The sequence below is a fragment of the Papaver somniferum genome, chromosome 1 (genome assembly GCF_003573695.1).
Source record: "Papaver somniferum cultivar HN1 chromosome 1, ASM357369v1, whole genome shotgun sequence".
NCBI lineage: Eukaryota > Viridiplantae > Streptophyta > Magnoliopsida > Ranunculales > Papaveraceae > Papaver > Papaver somniferum.
This window is the reverse complement of record NC_039358.1, coordinates 70,708,713-70,725,678: the sequence shown is the minus strand read 5'-3', so window position 1 is coordinate 70,725,678 and position 16,966 is coordinate 70,708,713. Positions and strand designations below refer to the sequence as shown.

Sequence of the window (16,966 nt, the reverse complement as noted above, 5' to 3'; positions counted from 1 at the left end):
TAATAAAATCACCTGCGATAACTTCATCCCACTCAGAAGACGCCTTCTCCAATGAATCCCTTGGCTTCTTAGACTCTCATTTTGTCTTTGCTTCTTATTCAATTTGATTAGTTTAATTTTCAGTATATATGTAATGCCATTAATTAGGATTACAACTTAGCTCCATATATCTATAGTTTATGAATTGTTGGTTGAGATACGAAAGCATCAGGTTGATGAGTTTGAATTTTAGTGATTTTATTTTCTCTGTTTAGGAGTTTACGTTTGATTTATGGAATTAAGGATGATTTCTTAAATTACAGGGACTTGAAAAATAAGATACTGGGAATTAGAGAATAACATTAAATCCGGATCAGTATTTGTGTATCCGGAGAAACGATGGCCATAAAGGTGCGACTTCATTTTAGCTGTCACACGGATGACTCATTAACTAAATCAGAGTATCTAGACATTAACTAAATCAGAGTATCTAGACATTAAAGCCATTAATCACTACATGTACTACTTAAATATGAGTCAGGCATTTTCCAACTACGCATGAGAAAAAAAAATAGTTGTCAAATAACAAAGGGAGTAGAAAAATGGATACTCAAAAATCTGAAGTTCCTCCCATTACTTCGTACAAGCTTGGAAAATTTGATCTTTCTCATAGGTAAAAATTTTCACCCTTTTTATTCCCATTTTCCTTTTAGAAAATTCAACTTCAAAATCTATTCTCTATTAGATTAAGATTGTTTGTTAAAACAACTTTTCAAAACATATGAACATATAAAGTAAATTGAACATTTTTTTGTTATGTAGGTGGCACACCTTTTTTTTATTCAAGGAAAAACCAAATCTCTCTCTCTAGTAGAATCCTTTTTGAGATATGCCTTAAAACCAAGTGTTGGACTCTCTTAAGAGTTGAAGATTTACTGTTGTTTTCTCTTGCAGAATTGTCATGGCACCATTGACTAGATGCAGATCTTACAAAAATGTGCCTCAAACGCATGCCATTATGTATTATTCTCAAAGAGCCAATAAAGGGGGACTCATGATATCTGAAGCCGCTGGTGTTTCAGATACTGCTCAAGGGTAAATTTCACTTCTTTCTTTTTTTTCTTTTTGTTTTTGGATTGGACTACTTTATCTATCATTGCCACCAGAGCATGGCTGACCATGTGCCCAAAGATACAAAAGCCCTGCATCATATAGGCACCCATGATTTATTTATTTATTACATCTTTTTGTAGGTATCCCGATACACCTGGTATTTGGAAAAAAGAGCAAGTGGAAGCTTGGAAACCCATAGTAGATGCAGTTCATGCTAAAGGTGGTATATTCTTCTGTCAAATGTGGCATGTTGGCCGAGTTTCAAATGCTGGTAACTTTCAGATTTGTTCACTCTTCTCTTGTGCGTTCTAGAGAAACATATAATTCTTGTCATCTTAGATGTGGTTAATTTTAATGCCAAATCTAAGCAACTCCGGTTTTGACAGGTTATCTCCTTCAGACAAGGAATTAGAGCCCGAGTTTCGAGTCAATGGTGTTGTCATGGAGACTTTTTCACCTCCTCGACGATTAGGAACAGATGAAATTCCTCAAATCGTGAATGACTTCAGACTTGCTGCACGGAATGCTATGGAAGCTGGTACATGCATGCTTGAAAACTTAAAACATTTAAATGACTTTTCTGAAACTTGATTCAAAGTCTAATTAAAACAAACTGTACATTTTGTCCTAATATTAACTTTTTGAAATGTAGGTTTCGATGGAGTAGAGATCCATGGGGCTCATGGTTACCTAATTGACCAGTTCATGAAAGAACAAGTCAATGATCGGACTGACAAATACGGCGGCAGCCTAGAAAATCGTTGTCGCTTCGCACTAGAAGTAGTTGAAGCTGTTGTGGATGAGATAGGAGCTGATAAAGTAGGGATTAGGCTCTTTCCTTTCGCAAATTATATGGAATCCGGAGATAGAAATCCCACTGCTCTTGGAGTTTACATGGCTGAATCCTTGAACAAGTATAAAATTCTTTACTGCCACATGGTTGAGCCAAGGATGATAACTGTAGAAGAGAAGTGCCAGACACCCCATAGTCTTCTACCAATGAGAAAAGCTTTTAAGGGGACATTCATTGTTGCTGGAGGTTATGACTTATGACAGAGAAGATGGTAATAAAGCTATTGTGAGCAATTCAGCAGATCTTGCTGCGCTCGGCAGGTTATTCTTATCAAACCCGGACTTGCCAAAGAGATTTGAGATTAATGCTCCTCTTAATAAGTACAATAGAGAAACATTCTACATTTCTAATCCAGTTCTTGGTTATACTGATTACCTATTTCTAGAATCAGTAGATCACATTTCCAACTAAGCTTATGGGGAAAGAACAAAGACGAAGGACAGTGTCATCACTAGTCAAGAGTTATTTCGTCTACCTGCCTCTTAAGTTTCACAGTGACAATGCAAGGAACTGTAGTGATTGTTTGGGGGCAAGTAAAAAGTCATGTCGTCAGGATTAATGTAACGGAGGTTCAATACAATAAGAAAATCCTGGTTTTCTAATTAGGGATAACCATGTGGTGGGCATGTCAATCATATAGTCACTGTCTCGTTCGTAAAAAAGAAAAATAGTCATACCCATCACCTCGTTATTCACATGAATTGTAGCAGAGAAGGTATATGTAATACTCATATGGAAAAGGTTTTCCTGTACATCCACGTTGTCTTGGAAATTTAAGATCCTGCGGTTTATAATTCTTTGGACCTCTTCATTTATTGTCAATTAATTTTGAGTTGGATGCCCATATTCTAACATGGTATGAGAGCCTGGCCTTTCGCAACACTACTCGTGTGTCCGTGGTTTCCTACCCCTCCGTCTCCACTTCCGTGTCATTCTGTACGTGTATCCGTAGTCGTTAGATCCAATGAGGCTACACGTGAGGGGGCGTGTTAAGATTATTAGTACGATATTATCTGGAAAATCTAATTAAAATCCTGCAGTTTATAATCTTTTGGGCCTCTCCATGCATTGCCAATTGGTTTTGAGTTAGATGCAGAAAATAAAAATTTAAGACCCTCAGACAAACAAGCAAAAAATCAAGTAAACATTAAATCTTAATTTTCAGGTTACATTTGAAAGAGAAGGCATTTCCCCGGATAATGTAAGACTTGCCATCGTGTTCATTTGATTTTTTACCATCCTTTGATTTTTGGAAGAGGTACACCTTGTTTGTTTTTTCCTGACTTATCTGAGTCATCTGAATCTGACTCGTCTGAATTTAACTCATATCACCTGATTCATTTGGATTTGATCCAATTTTTTTTTCTGAGTTGGATCCGACTCATTTGACTAAAAAATATGTTAGTCAATGGTTTGGTCCCATGAACTAGAGATATTTTATTCGCTGAGCGAGTCAGATCTGACTCATATCGCGAGTCAGATCTGACTCAAACATGCGATCTAACACGCCGAGTTAGGGACAGAGTCAGATTTAGACGCCGAATCACCAAAAAATAAACACACTCGCAATCTCTTTATGAAGATTTAAATAAGGTCCTATTTAGTATGTGCACATGGCAACAAAGTCCTGCTAAAATTCATAGTCTAGTCTATTAGATATTCGTAGTAAACATTGCCATGTTCATCATGGGTATTAGCTGTGAATTTTCGCAAGAGCTTTTAGCCTACCAAGCAATTCTAAATTTAAATGCACTTGCAAATTTCGCTAATGAGAAAATCCACAGAACACCAAACAAGGATTTCAGCCTCTCTCTAGTTCAGTTTTGGATCTGCACTGTTGAGTCAGGGAAATCACAATGAGGAGATTTCTTTTTTTTCTTTGAAGCATAATGACAAGAGATGGACACTGACAAGTGATATACATTGACATTATAGTCGCGACAATTAGATAAATTTCTACTGTATTTTTATTAAGCAACATACAAAATAAAAATTGCATACATTTTAATAGAACAATATAGGTTGGACGGATGATCCAACTTTAATAGCAGTAACATACAACTCAACTTTTCAAGCGAAAATGTCGTCAGTGGATTTTGGTATGGCCGCTTCAATCTTGGCTTTATCCAAATCTTCCACCATCTTCTCTTTGGCCAATTTCTTAAGCTTGGCAAGCTCAATATCTTTGCTCATCTTTTTCTTGTACATCTCCATGAAGGTCATCGGTTCGTCTAGGATTGGCGTCTCTCCTTCTCGGATCTTAAGTGGGTATACAGTTGCGTCAGGAGCCGGGTTCTGAAACGTTGCAATTGACAAACGACTGTAATTTGAGTTCACCACTGCTTGGTGGTCTGCATTTTTGAATCTCCCATTGCTCAGATACTGATTCACAACAAAAAACCAAGACACCGTATAAATCGATGTAATCTCAATATTTTAACATGTTTCATTTCAGTAGAGATAACTACTCACATGACCATGATCACCAAGGTTGACGACAAAGGCTCCTTCAACGGGCTGAACAGTGATCCACGACTTGCCACCATCTCTAGTCGCTTGAAGACCACCAACTTGATCTTGCAGAAGTAAGGTAATCGTGCCAGGATCAGTATGACGCTTTAGCCCAAGAGTGAGTTCAGGCTGTGGGCATTTTGGATAAAAGTTAACAACCACTTTCTGGTCCATATCAACACAAGCTTTAGTAAGAGCTTCTTTATCAAGATCCATCGCCTCGGATAATACTTCCAGTAATTTGCAAGCCAAACCCATGAGTTCCTCACTGTATGTTTCTGTCACTTCTTTCCATCCCTCTGGCTTGTCAGGCCATCTCGAGTAGTCCCTGTTCCTAATTGGGTAGGAAAAGTAAGTCACAATTTCACGCCAATCTTGAACAGCTTCTCCCTGTAATCCAGAGTACACCAACAAAATTTTACCAACCAAATTATAAACAAGTTCAATGATAAATTTTATTTAATTTTTTCGACGTCATTTTTGTTAAGTTAGATGAATATTTCCGTCATCATGACTTTAAGGACCCAAGTCATGATAACAACTTGAGTTCGGTCATAAATTCTTGAACCAGAAAACTGAATTTACAGCATAATTAATTCAAGTACAACTTTCATGGGAAGACCTATTAATTACCTGAAGGTGACTTGAGACAATGAAACCACCTTTTTTGCCACCAGACATGTCAAAACGAAGTTTATCTTCCGGTGGTAACGCAAAAAAATCTCTAGCAAGGCGAGTCATTTCGGATATGAGACTCGTATCAACACCATGATCAACAACCTGAAATATACCCCAATCTTCACAAGCTTCGACAATCTTCTTACAAATCTCTGATCTTTTACCTTCTGCTTCATTATCATCTATTCCTGATAAAGAAATGATAGGAATTTCATCGCTGAATTCATCGTAAGCTATTTTCGGACGCTCATCTTCGTCACGTACAAAGCTCTGTTGTAATGTTTTTTCCTCTACCAATGATGTTAATGTGGATGGAGCCATTACTCTAAAACTGTGTTTTGTTTTCAGATAATTTTAGGCTATTTATTGCAAATTAGAGAGTGAAGTAGAATACGAGAATGGTGGATGGATGTAATTGACGGACAAAGCGAGTAGGAGGAGTTTAAATAAGGAAGTGAGGTGAGATATAAAAAGTCTCGTGGCAGCTCTAGCTACCTCTCGTGCCAACTTACCCTTTTGTGAAGTAAAGCAGCGATAAATGTTTTAACCAACGGTTTAGTAAGAAACTGACTTAAGTAATTAAAGAAAAACAAAACAGACACTCCTTTATAGACATTCATTACCAGCTTAATTGTGGCAAAATGGTAACAAGTTTAGGGGGCAAATTCGCAAATGGATCTCACACCTTATTCACCTTCAATCATGAGATTTATCCATGGGATGTTGCAACTTGCATCAAATTCGAAACTCGTCAGCTTCAAATTCTTTACCAATCAAAAAAAACTTGCATCAGTTGCCGGCTGAGCACAACCAGCGAGTTGCCCGAACAATTGTTATCTCGCCATTCGTTAAAAAAATTCCCGAACAATTGTTATCTTCGTTAAAAAAATTCCATCTTTCAATGATTGGTTTATCATACCGAGAGGAAAAAACAACTCAATTACAAAATCATGAGCAACAATGTCGATCATCTTTCATGACATACTAATATCTTTTCATTCAGCTTTCCGAATGACCGGATGTAGGAACTAGGAAGCTGGATAAATCTGATAGATTAACTAGGATAGCAAATAACAATGGTTACTTTTTAGTCTTCTAGAATACATTTTCATTTCTGTACTAGTTCTCGACATTTAGTCACAAACAAACGGAGTCACTGTGTGGCCAAGATATTTTGTACACCACACTGACCACACATTTAAACCCCAAATAACAGCCCACGTACATATTCTAATAGATTTCAGCTTCTAGAAAGATTCCAAGTTGCATTAAGTAACCATGCAGTGCTGCTGCCTGTTGGTGGATCCATCCATACCTAACTCCAAGACTTGTCATACTTTCCCTTCTACATGCACGTGAACATCTAAGTTTCTCACTAACCAACTTAACTTGTCACGAGCTAACCAGAAATACTCGCCTACCACTTCATAATAAGCTTCAACAATCACAGGACTTGCTGGTAGAGACAAATAAGTAAAAGAAAATATCATGAAATCAATTTCATTGATATCAATATAGCTAGTATACATACAATGGAACAGCAAGAGAAAATTTCAGCTCTACCGGACCTCAGAATAATGTAGAGAGGGAATCTTGAGATTTGGTACAAAATCAAGAATAATGAAAAGCATGAGCAGTAAACCTCAGAATAATGTAGAGAGGGCATCTTGAGATTTGGTACAAAATCAAGAATAATAAAAAGCATGAGCAGTAAACCGTAACCCCGTACATAATAAAACTCAATCCCCTACTGAGATTTTTACCTCAGAAAATGTCTCTTGCAAAAAACGTAAGCTCGAGACAAACACTAGAATAAAATTTGAAATGAGACCTTGGGCTTTTATGTTTAAGGGACCACAATTGTGGTCAAGGAACTTGGGCATGTCATCGTAGATCTGTCTTCTTTTATAGTTTTTGTAGCCATTTTCAAGTATACAATGAATAGTTCCATAAAATTGATGTTGATATGAAACAGTTTGAGGGATTACCCAAAATCAGACTTTCCCTCCATATTTGTAATTTTGCTTGTAATCCTGTACCAGAGTCTTCAAAGTCCCTGTGCAAGGACCATCTACAAAATACGAAAATCAGAGAACATGATTAGTAAATTCCAGCATGAAAATCTTCATCTTACAGAATAAATGCCCTTCTTGTTTTTTTTTTTTTAAGGATAATTTTGCTAACCTTCAAAAACAGTATGAAGATATTGAAGATCGTCTTCTGAACATGCATCTACTAAAGCATAGACACCTGGTCTTAGAGCTTCGTCTATCTCCCTGTTGTTTCGAAACAAAAGAAAGTTTTACGAATTTTTGTCAAACAGAAAGTTGAGAATAAATATCTGTTTCATAGACATAACTAAGTTGAAGAGAAAATGATTAACAATATACCGTCTTATCCCTGTTTTAGAGAGACCCAGTCCTGAATAAATCCATATATAATTTGATAGAAAATGCAAAGTATATCGTTCAAAGACATCCTTTTGCTGTTTTATCTGCAAAAAAAGATTCAGAATGATTCTTAACAAGAGGGCAGGAGAATCGACATAAGTTTTAATTATCTGAGAAACTGTAGCTCCTTTCAGTTATATGGAGATAAAGAAAGCCAAAAGGAAATGATCAAAACAATAAGCTTGTCTATAAGATAAAGAAAATGGGATGTTAAGAACAACTCAAACCTCTTCGTAAATCCTGCAGAAGAAACTAGCACATTTTCTTCCTTCTTGTACCTCCCATGTATAATAACCTTTTTCGTCAACCGACTCCATATCTCTTGTTACCAAACAACAAAGAAGAACTGAGGCCGAATATTGGAGAATAGAGATGGACTCCTTAATTTCTCTGCAAAAAATACATAGTCATCACATCACAGTGAACTGGTGATCTGCATTTATTTATTTTTTAAAAGAAAACTAACATAATCTTCTAAAATAAGTTACCAAAATTTACATTTCATCAAGAAGAAAAAAAAAATTCAAATAAAAAAGGAAACCAATGTAGAATATGCCTCCACTGGAAAGATGGTAGCTATCAAACAACAAGAGAACCTAAACAAAAATGCTAAGGAAAACTACAGGTTGATGAAGGACCTAGTATGAGGAGTAGGTGTATGAAGATATGAAACTATATATGTATGCATGTCTTTGCACACAATACAAACTAACAAGATTTGGGATAGAGTTTGGGAGCCCAGTTTGCAATTCTGATCTAATACAACTAAAAAATCAAGAACACACTTAAAAGAATTTAGACTTAAACAATACTGGGTCATTGAAAATTCAGCAAAGGTAAACCAAAGACGAATAACAAACAGGGGGGAAAAAGATTTTGTTTTTGAACCTTCAATAAACTACAACTTCTGATCAATTTTGAAAAGGCCTAGAATGCTATATTCCAAAACAATGGCATCCAACAGAACCATAAAAGTTTGACCAACATAATCTAAACTTCAGAGATTTTTGCAGCGAAAAAAGAAGCACAAATAAGTATACCACAGTCCAAGATTTAGTGTAGAAAGTATAAAGAACAATATAACTGATCTCGTGCAAGTTAACAACGGAAAAGACACCAGTAAATACCTTTTTTGATGCCTAAGAACTGTAGACAATAACCTGCAGCATGTGGCTAATAGATCCACAGAGAACCTCTGATCCACAGTACATAGATGACTGCCAGCAGTAGTGAACTTCTCGTTAGCTGACACCACCGAGGAACTAGGAGAAGTTAGGGAATTTCTTAGGTAGCAGAAATCTTGGAACAGCGCCGCAGGTAAACGCAAACATTGTACGACATGTGAGGAATCCAGCTGAAAGAGAGCAGGTTTTCCAGCAACTTTAGTTAGCACCTCAGCACACATAAGAATGACTGCTCCAGGATCTGGACAAATATCTCCACTGCTACATGTAACCTTTGAATAGAAGATTTGTGGACCTCGCAAGTGCACAACTATGTTGAACACAGCACTAGTTAATCTTTGGATGTATTTTTGGAGGGTTGGAAGAGAGTCCCGGCCTACATAACATGTCAACATTGCAAGATTACGATACAAATAAGCATTCAATTTTTATAAGTAATATTTACTACTATTCATAATTGAAAACAAAAAGAAATCCTTCAAGGATAGCACCGACTTAATGTTATCGAGAGAGAAAAATGTCTAGTGCCAGAACAAAGGTGCAACCAAAGACCATCAAGCGCCATAATTAACAACTTGCGCTCAAGCAAAGGAATGAAAATTGCAAGCTACCAAGCTACATGAGAAGCTGAAGGTACGATTTATTTTAAGCACTTCCTAGAGAGGAGGAAAAAGATGGAGATAGTAGGCAGCAAGCAAATAGGGTAGCTTGGTGAATTTTAGCATCAGTGTGAAGAGATGCAACTATCAAACTGTTCGGGGTCGACATACTACCCCCCGTAGGATGGTAGGTGAACAAACACCAACTTCTCTCCCGCTGAAAATTTTGCCATGAACATTCTCCCCGAAAACTGCTCCAGACTTTTCTAGATGAGGAAGTGTAACAGTTGTCCACACCTCAACTCCACAAAGATAGTAAGGTTTAAAGGAAAATATATCATAGAAGGAAGAATGTGCTGACAAACAGGTATAGTTGTATAAATAGTAGGATTAAAGAACATTGGGGCTATGACAGTTACACGGTAGCAAGTTAATGACTGGTAAAACCCATGATTAACAAAATAAAAGCTGCAGATTATGTATTGTGAATGCCAGTAGATGATGGCTGATGGCTGATGTATTTACCTATCTAATTCCTTCTAATGTGTCAGATATATTAACATGTTATCATTAACATCATCATTCAGAAGAGCCTAAAGAGTAAAGACAAATGAACACGAACACTTCTGTAAACCTAAAGAAATCTTTATAAGTGGATCCAGTGATTTATTATCAAATTAATGGCAAATACCTGAAACAGATTCGATAACAGAATCAAAGCAGTCAACTCCAGCTGCTACAACTGCAGAAACCTTTCCTTCATCTGGACCTCCAGTACATATTTCATAACCCATGCTACAGTGGTTGCTCACTCCGATAAGTGCTCTTTCTACAGCCTTAATAGCTGTCTCTAGATGCAACTTTGAAGTGACTAAGACATTGAATGAGAGCCTAAGCCTGTCTCTAAATTCATTCAGACAATTCCATTCGTGCCCAGTAGATAACTTAAATGACCCCGTTTGACCCATGAGTGTCTTGGTACTAGATTCTGTGTCATGGGATGCTAGTGTAGCTTCTTTGCCACATAACGATATGCATCTCCCTATAGCCTGCAAATGTATGCCAATCAACCTAGCATACACATTTTTTAATGAGTTCTTCTTTGAAACATAACTCCCCAAAACTTTCAGATATTTTACAACTCCATCCAGACAAATATAAGAAAATGAGTGAGGTTCTTGAACCATATTTGTGAACTCTGTCAGCAAGTACTGTGAAATTGCGATAGAAACAGGCATCGAGCTTGAAAAAAAACTACCGCTGTATATCTGCCTTTTAAGACTTAAAATAGCTGAAGATCCAATCAGAAGCTGCCTGACACAAGCTGCTAGTTTAGGATTGTCACCTTTCAATAATCTTGATAAAGGTTTCTTCAAAAGTAGTCTCTCATACGAATCAATCAGAATATCGACAGTAAAGCTTGCATTGTCCGAACTAGATCGGTTTTTTTTCAAGCTCAAATCTTTAGAATCCATAACAAAGAATGTGTGTAAGCATGAATTTATGAAGTTTTCAGAAGTGGCTATAAATAGCTTGAGTTTAGAGTCTTTGGAGTCCTCAGACTCAGGAGAAAGCCAACTAACTAATAAGTTGTGTTCATCAGTGTTCTTCTTATAACTTTGCAAAGTGGAATTGATGCCCCACAAGAAACCACAAATGCTTGTAACTAAAGAAGACAAATCGTCTAACTCCACAGTTTTGAGACTAGCTTTAGTAGTATCCGCATGTTTTTCCAAACTCTTCATCATATCTTCCATCCAGGTTCCTAAACTCGGATCAGATTCACCCGAACTTCTATTTTTGCTGAGCCCATCTGAAATAGGTAACTCTTGTAATAGTTCTGCATTGTTGTTTATTGCGGAAGAAACGGAAAGCCGAAACTGCTCCTTGGTTAATGTCGACAGTGTGTAAGATGTATCATCCATCAAAGAAAGACTCAAATGCCTCACTTCAGTAGCATGCTCTTCAGGAAATGCAGGCAGAAGTTGAATCAATGCAGTGACGGATTTCCAAAGCCATAAAACAGCATATGAATTCCCAGAAAATATTGTACTGATTGAACACTGTTTAGCTTCACCACTAGCACCGTGAAATGAAATTAACAGGCATCTAAAGGCCTTTCTACAACTTACAAACAATCTAAATAGCTCATAGTGACTGTCCACCTGTAATTCATCCTGATCCTGTAAGAGCGTGACAACCAAAACCCTGAAAGAAGGAGATTAAATGATACAACTTCAAAACATGACTTCAAGCTTATACACATAAGAACTACACAGCAGAATGTAATACGAAGTTATGAGAAATGACTACAACATAACAAGACAGATATCAAGAAAGACAGATATTAAGAAAAGATTCTTGATTATGTAACATCATTAACCTAAACCAATAAGCCAGATATTTATGCAGTAGATTATCCGGGGAGACACATGCACAAAGCATTGCATCAATCTGAAAACTAGACTGATACATAACAAGATTGCAGCAAATTACACAAGAAAATTTAAAATCACAAAAAAGTGAACATACCTTTCAAGATTGAGTAAATTAGTGGCACAATCTGAAAATGATTCTGAATTTAGGTAACCTTTAGGCATCCAAGCTAAGAGATTAAGCAAGCTTCGACAAGCTAAAACTTCCTTAGTGCTTTTCATGAAAGGGGAATCAGGACATAAGGAATCTGGCTTCATCGACAAAACTTCATTGTCTGCCACATGTCTTCTGTTAAGAGCAATTGATGATGCCTTCTCAAGTTTGTTTATAATTACTTTCCACTCATTAATGTCAGTTTGTCCCGGGAAAGAACCACCAAATATCGATACTAGAGATTGCTTGAGAACATCAGAAAAGCATGATGGCAAATGCCTGCATAGAAACTAGGACGAGACTGAACAATGTAAACATCACAACCATCTCATGCAAAAAAAAAATGGAATACAAATTTTTTTTTAAAGAAATTGTAGCAGTGCTTCTTACTGTTTGTTCATGGAATAAACTATCATGCAGCAGCTCTATTGTGATCTCATACGGAGCGATTTTCTCCACGTTGTGAGATTTTCCTACTTTGTGCTTTATGAAGTCTTTGCCACTGCTTATAGCCCTGGTCTGGAAAATATGGAACAACAGACGCAGGAACATCTTCAACTTCTTCTTCGTGGCATGAGGGCCCCAAATATCAGTACTTTGGCAGAGAAGATACCAAACAGCAGTAGGCAATGAATATTCATTCAGAGAGAGAATACACAAGTCCCATGCATCATCTTCGGGTGTAGCGGGTTGCTCTTTGCCTTCAGAAATTATACAAACATCAGCAGACATCATTTTGACCTTTTTCGTGATATATTTGGTAACACTCTTCGCTTCTTTCCTCAGGGTTTTGATTTCTTTAACAATCAGACTTGAGGTATCATCATCCGTCAATGTCATGTTATTCTGCTCCTGTTGTAAGAACTTATAAGAATCTATCTGCTGGCTCAGATCAGCAAGCCTCTGGCAAGCCATGGAATGCATCACATAAACCAGGGGTGCACAACTTTTTACAGTTTCCTGACCACAAAAATCTTCTATAGATTTTATAACGGTCAAGGGAGAGTCTGAAGGTCTAATTATCCAAGAAAAATAACCTTCAGCTCTCTCCATGCAGTCATCTCCAGAATATGCTGTCAACAGATCTCCCATTGCTTTTGACGCCTTTTTAGATTGTTCAGGAGGCATGAGGCTTATCAATTCCCTGAATAAGCTTCTGCAGGAAGTATATATGCGAAAGAAGAACACTGAAATCCATGAAGCACTGAATCTTGATGTTTTGCTCTCACTAGAATAGCTTTGTCCGTTGACATATGAAAGGAACTCACCGACTTCCGGATGTTCTTTCCTTACCAGAATACTTAGAAACGTGCCTAGAAATTTCACCAGGTCCTGTATGGAATTCCCAACAACAATACTGTTCCCTGTTGTGACGGCTAAATTGTCTAATAAAATTGAATATACTTCACATAGTGCCCTTCCTAGAAGCTCAGCTTGCAATTTTACATATTGCTTGCTACGTGTATGTAAAGGTTCTCCAAACTCTCCCCCCTTTCCCTTTAAACTGCTGGTCTTCATCCAGACTAAAGAATCGGAGACATCTTTTTCTAGCTGTTTGATGAAACCACTTGCCTGCCCCTCTGGTATGTTTTTGATAGCTTTACAAACTGCAAGCCTGAACTCTTGAAAGCATAATAACATGGTCACTGATTTTACACATGCTTTACTGTCAGGAATCCAAAATAACCTCACAGCTTTACAAAGTGCAAATATTGGCTCACTAACCTACAGCAAGAAAAACCAAAAACTGTAATTAGAACAACACAGCGAAAGGGAAGAAATTATGTACAGTAAAACCAAAAGAATAATGATGTTTTATCAAAAGATGTTAAGAAACAATAATAACTACTAATATTCAAGCCCAAGATCAAGGCGAAATAAAGCTTTAACGGTCATCAGATGACTACCACGGTATTGCGCAGACTAACTTCTATATGGGTTCAGAAAGTATCTTAGTTCTAAATGCAAGTAATCAAAGTGAATTTCACTAACCTGGCGAAGCTCACTGTATATATTAATCAACTGGCATCCAAAGTGCAGAACATGTGAAGAGAGGGAACCTGTTACAGGTAGATCAATCGCTAAATATGACAACATAATTTTCCACAAGATTACCAAATCCTCTCCAGCAACCTCGTATTCAATTTCTAACAAAGACCCAAGAGCAACTATAATCTCTTTTGCTATCAAACGTACACCATCTACAGGCATCCCATTATCCAAACCAGATAACCAATGAAGTATCCTCGATGAAAATGAGACAAGAGTCTGATACAACCCCTTCAAGAAATTAAGACGCTCACCATCAGATGTATCATCCGTCCTCAGATATACTTTTTGATGCATAAACCCCGCAATTATCTTATTGGTAGCTTCGAGAGTGCACCGAGCAGCATCCAACAGCATGACTCCCTGTTCCAAATTGCTTTCATTATATATTTCTATCTCCCGCTTCAAAGGCTTTATGAACCATAAAAAGATATCAAATACTGCTTTACTGGTTTCCGTGTCAAGTCTATCAGAAGAAAGAGTGCTGTCGATGACTGTCCTAGCATTCCCAAGAGATATGTTGGAGTTGAAACTTGTATTAATTATTTCTATTTCCTGTAAAACCCCAATTTCCCCTGTCATCTTTATCCCCTCAGACAACACTGAAACTCCCTTTTGCTTCTTCACTGTGACAACAAACAAGCGAAACAGCTCTCCCACACACCCCAACGAAGAAATTCTCTTCTCAGATATGATTTTTTGCAATCTCTCAAAAAGACGTACACAATAACTTCTATTGCTCATTTCAGCTCCACCTCGAAATCCAGTAACCATATCCGTACCCTGTAAACTTAGAAATTCCTTGACATGGGCAGAATGGAACAACCCATAAGATAAAATGTCTTCCACTGTCTTCAACAAATTTTGTGTCGATGTAGAATTACAACCATCAATTTGCTTATTCACCACTACTAACAAACTAAGCAATGGTTCAAGAAGCTTATCTAAGAAATCAGGGAAAACTTTCTTTGGACTAGGATGTACCCTCAAAAAATTAGCAAAATACTCAAAAATCAAACATGATAAGCGAATTAACAAAACGCCTGCTTTGTCACTGGATACTTTAACCAAGTAAACCTTGTGAAGAACATCAACCATTGTTCTGACTGTCGAGGACAATACATCCATGTTAGCACTAAATGCCCTTCCATGTGAAGTAAATAGCAACGTAACAGAATCAAAAACATAACTGTAAAACTCAGAATTTTCACTCAGAATACACGAATTTTCCTTCTCCAGTACTAGCAAAGCATTTTTTCCAACACAAGAAACTCCACGTAAAATTTTCTCCTGCTTAAAACTTAATGGAACTTGTAAATACAGTGACTTCTCTAAACAGAATTTAAAAATCTCCCAACATTTTAAAGCCCCTTGTCTTTGGTCAACAATCAACTGTGACTGAACCCATTTATTGAGTTCCTTAATCAAATGAGAATCGCTAACTATTTGAAGACCTCCATCATAATCACTGCACTTCCACGAATTAACGTATTCCAATGCAAGTTCAAGTTTCCTACAAGAATTAAACCCTAATTTACTTAAAAAATCATAATTACCATATAATTCAATTCACTGAAAAGAAAAAGAAAAAAAAAAGTTGAGAAGTATAAATGTATACTAACCTTTGATTATCTATATCTCTCTTCTGAAGTGATGAAATCAATTCCAAGTTACGGTAAGGACCTTCTGTTAGTTTAGTCTTTTTATTCTGATTTCCTTGTTCTTCTTCTTCAATTTCATCTTTTGTGTATTGTATTGTCTCTTCTACTGAAACTATTTGAGCTGGTTCTGAAACTCTTTCATTCTCTTCACTGCTTCTTACTTTTCTCTTCTTATTTCTGCTTTTATCTGCTGACTTCTTCTTTGAACTAGAATCAACCATCTCTGTAATAGTAATGTTTAAGGGAAATTAATACTACCTCTTCAATTGAGACCCTAGATATTTGGTTTTTGAGTTTTTGCTCGGTTAGGTTTAGAAGAGCTAAATGGCAGCACACAAGCGAGAGGGAAAACCCGGGAGCGTAGGGATTTAGTTTTGGAGTCGGCAGTGTCTGCACCCCGATAACCTCAATTTTGGGTATGTAGCGGCTTCGTTACTAATCGCACCCCAACTTTGATAACCTCAACTTTGATAACCTCAACTTTTGAAACATACGTAGGTCCTACCCTGTAAAAAAAAATTCAAGTAAGTTTGTGAACACAATTTCAAAATAACTTTCCAATGGGAAAAATAGAACTTTTGATCAACCTAAGACCGGGTTTTGGGAGGTTCCCAGCCTCTTCCCAAGTACCTTTACACATCAACCTGGGAAGAGCCTAGTTCTTGTGGTTGTTTCCGGTTTTAAGAGAAAAATGGACGGTGATTGTCCGTTTTCCAATTTGTTGGGTCCACCAAATCTTGAAACCCCACTTATTTCTCCTGGAAACCCCCTTATTTATCTATTGGTCCCACTAGTTTTCCCCAAAACGGATGATCATTATCCAGTTTATATAAGTTACATGATTTTTAAGCTAAAATATCTCCTGACCCCACTAAGTTGCAAGGGTTTTAAGAAAGAAACGGACAATCATTATCCGTTTTTCACTTTTTTAGAACGGCTAACAATTAACCGTATTTGGAGTCTTCCCGCTGGGATTCCCGCACACTAGGGAAGGCTAGCGGGAAGAGAGACATATGGCCACGGTTTTTGTGTTTGGGAAGGTGTTGGGCATATGTCCATAAGACCCAGTCTAATGCTCTAACTTGAAGCGTTTTTATAACCTGTTTGGATATCAGAAGCTTCATCACACAAGCAGAAATCAAATTCAGAATTCAGAAGCAAAAACAATTTGTGAAGAAAATTGTAGATTTTATTATTTTTAAAATCAAATTTAAAGTTATGAAATGCTACCTAAACGCCCTCTTATGCTTCTAGAAAAGTAAAAGCACTTTTATTTCTAGTATCCAAACAACCTACGAAT

The 16,966-nt window shown here is 37.1% G+C and overlaps 2 protein-coding genes and 1 pseudogene across 3 annotated transcripts; 1 reads left to right on the top strand and 2 right to left on the bottom strand.

Annotated features, from left to right (window-relative positions):
* The first annotated feature begins 581 nt into the window (after positions 1–581).
* On the top strand, positions 582–2,564 carry LOC113330221 (annotated as a pseudogene).
* A 1,281-nt stretch (positions 2,565–3,845) lies between these two features.
* LOC113290254 (flavanone 3-dioxygenase-like) lies at positions 3,846–5,570 on the bottom strand. Its single transcript, XM_026539848.1, has 3 exons — positions 5,090–5,570; positions 4,418–4,846; positions 3,846–4,327 (listed from the first exon to the last, which is right to left on the bottom strand). Exons 1-3 carry the CDS (start codon positions 5,453–5,455, stop codon positions 4,016–4,018), a joined length of 1,107 nt encoding a protein of 368 aa, XP_026395633.1. The 5' UTR covers positions 5,456–5,570; the 3' UTR covers positions 3,846–4,015.
* Positions 5,571–6,039: 469 nt separating this feature from the next.
* Positions 6,040–16,047, bottom strand: LOC113290241. 2 transcript variants are annotated; one of them, XM_026539843.1, is made up of 11 exons: positions 15,628–16,047; positions 13,949–15,518; positions 12,347–13,681; positions 11,900–12,246; positions 10,059–11,575; positions 8,712–9,144; positions 7,812–7,974; positions 7,525–7,628; positions 7,319–7,410; positions 7,123–7,205; positions 6,040–6,590 (listed from the first exon to the last, which is right to left on the bottom strand). In XM_026539843.1, the coding sequence occupies exons 1-10, from the start codon at positions 15,885–15,887 to the stop codon at positions 7,129–7,131; spliced, it is 5,898 nt and encodes a 1,965-aa protein (XP_026395628.1). In that variant the 5' UTR covers positions 15,888–16,047; the 3' UTR covers positions 6,040–6,590; positions 7,123–7,128. The 2 variants fall into 2 exon arrangements, 1 of the variants encoding a protein (XP_026395628.1); XR_003331527.1 differs by lacking the exon at positions 6,040–6,590 and adding an exon at positions 6,609–6,702 and having other exon boundaries at positions 6,777–7,205.
* Positions 16,048–16,966: the final 919 nt, after the last annotated feature.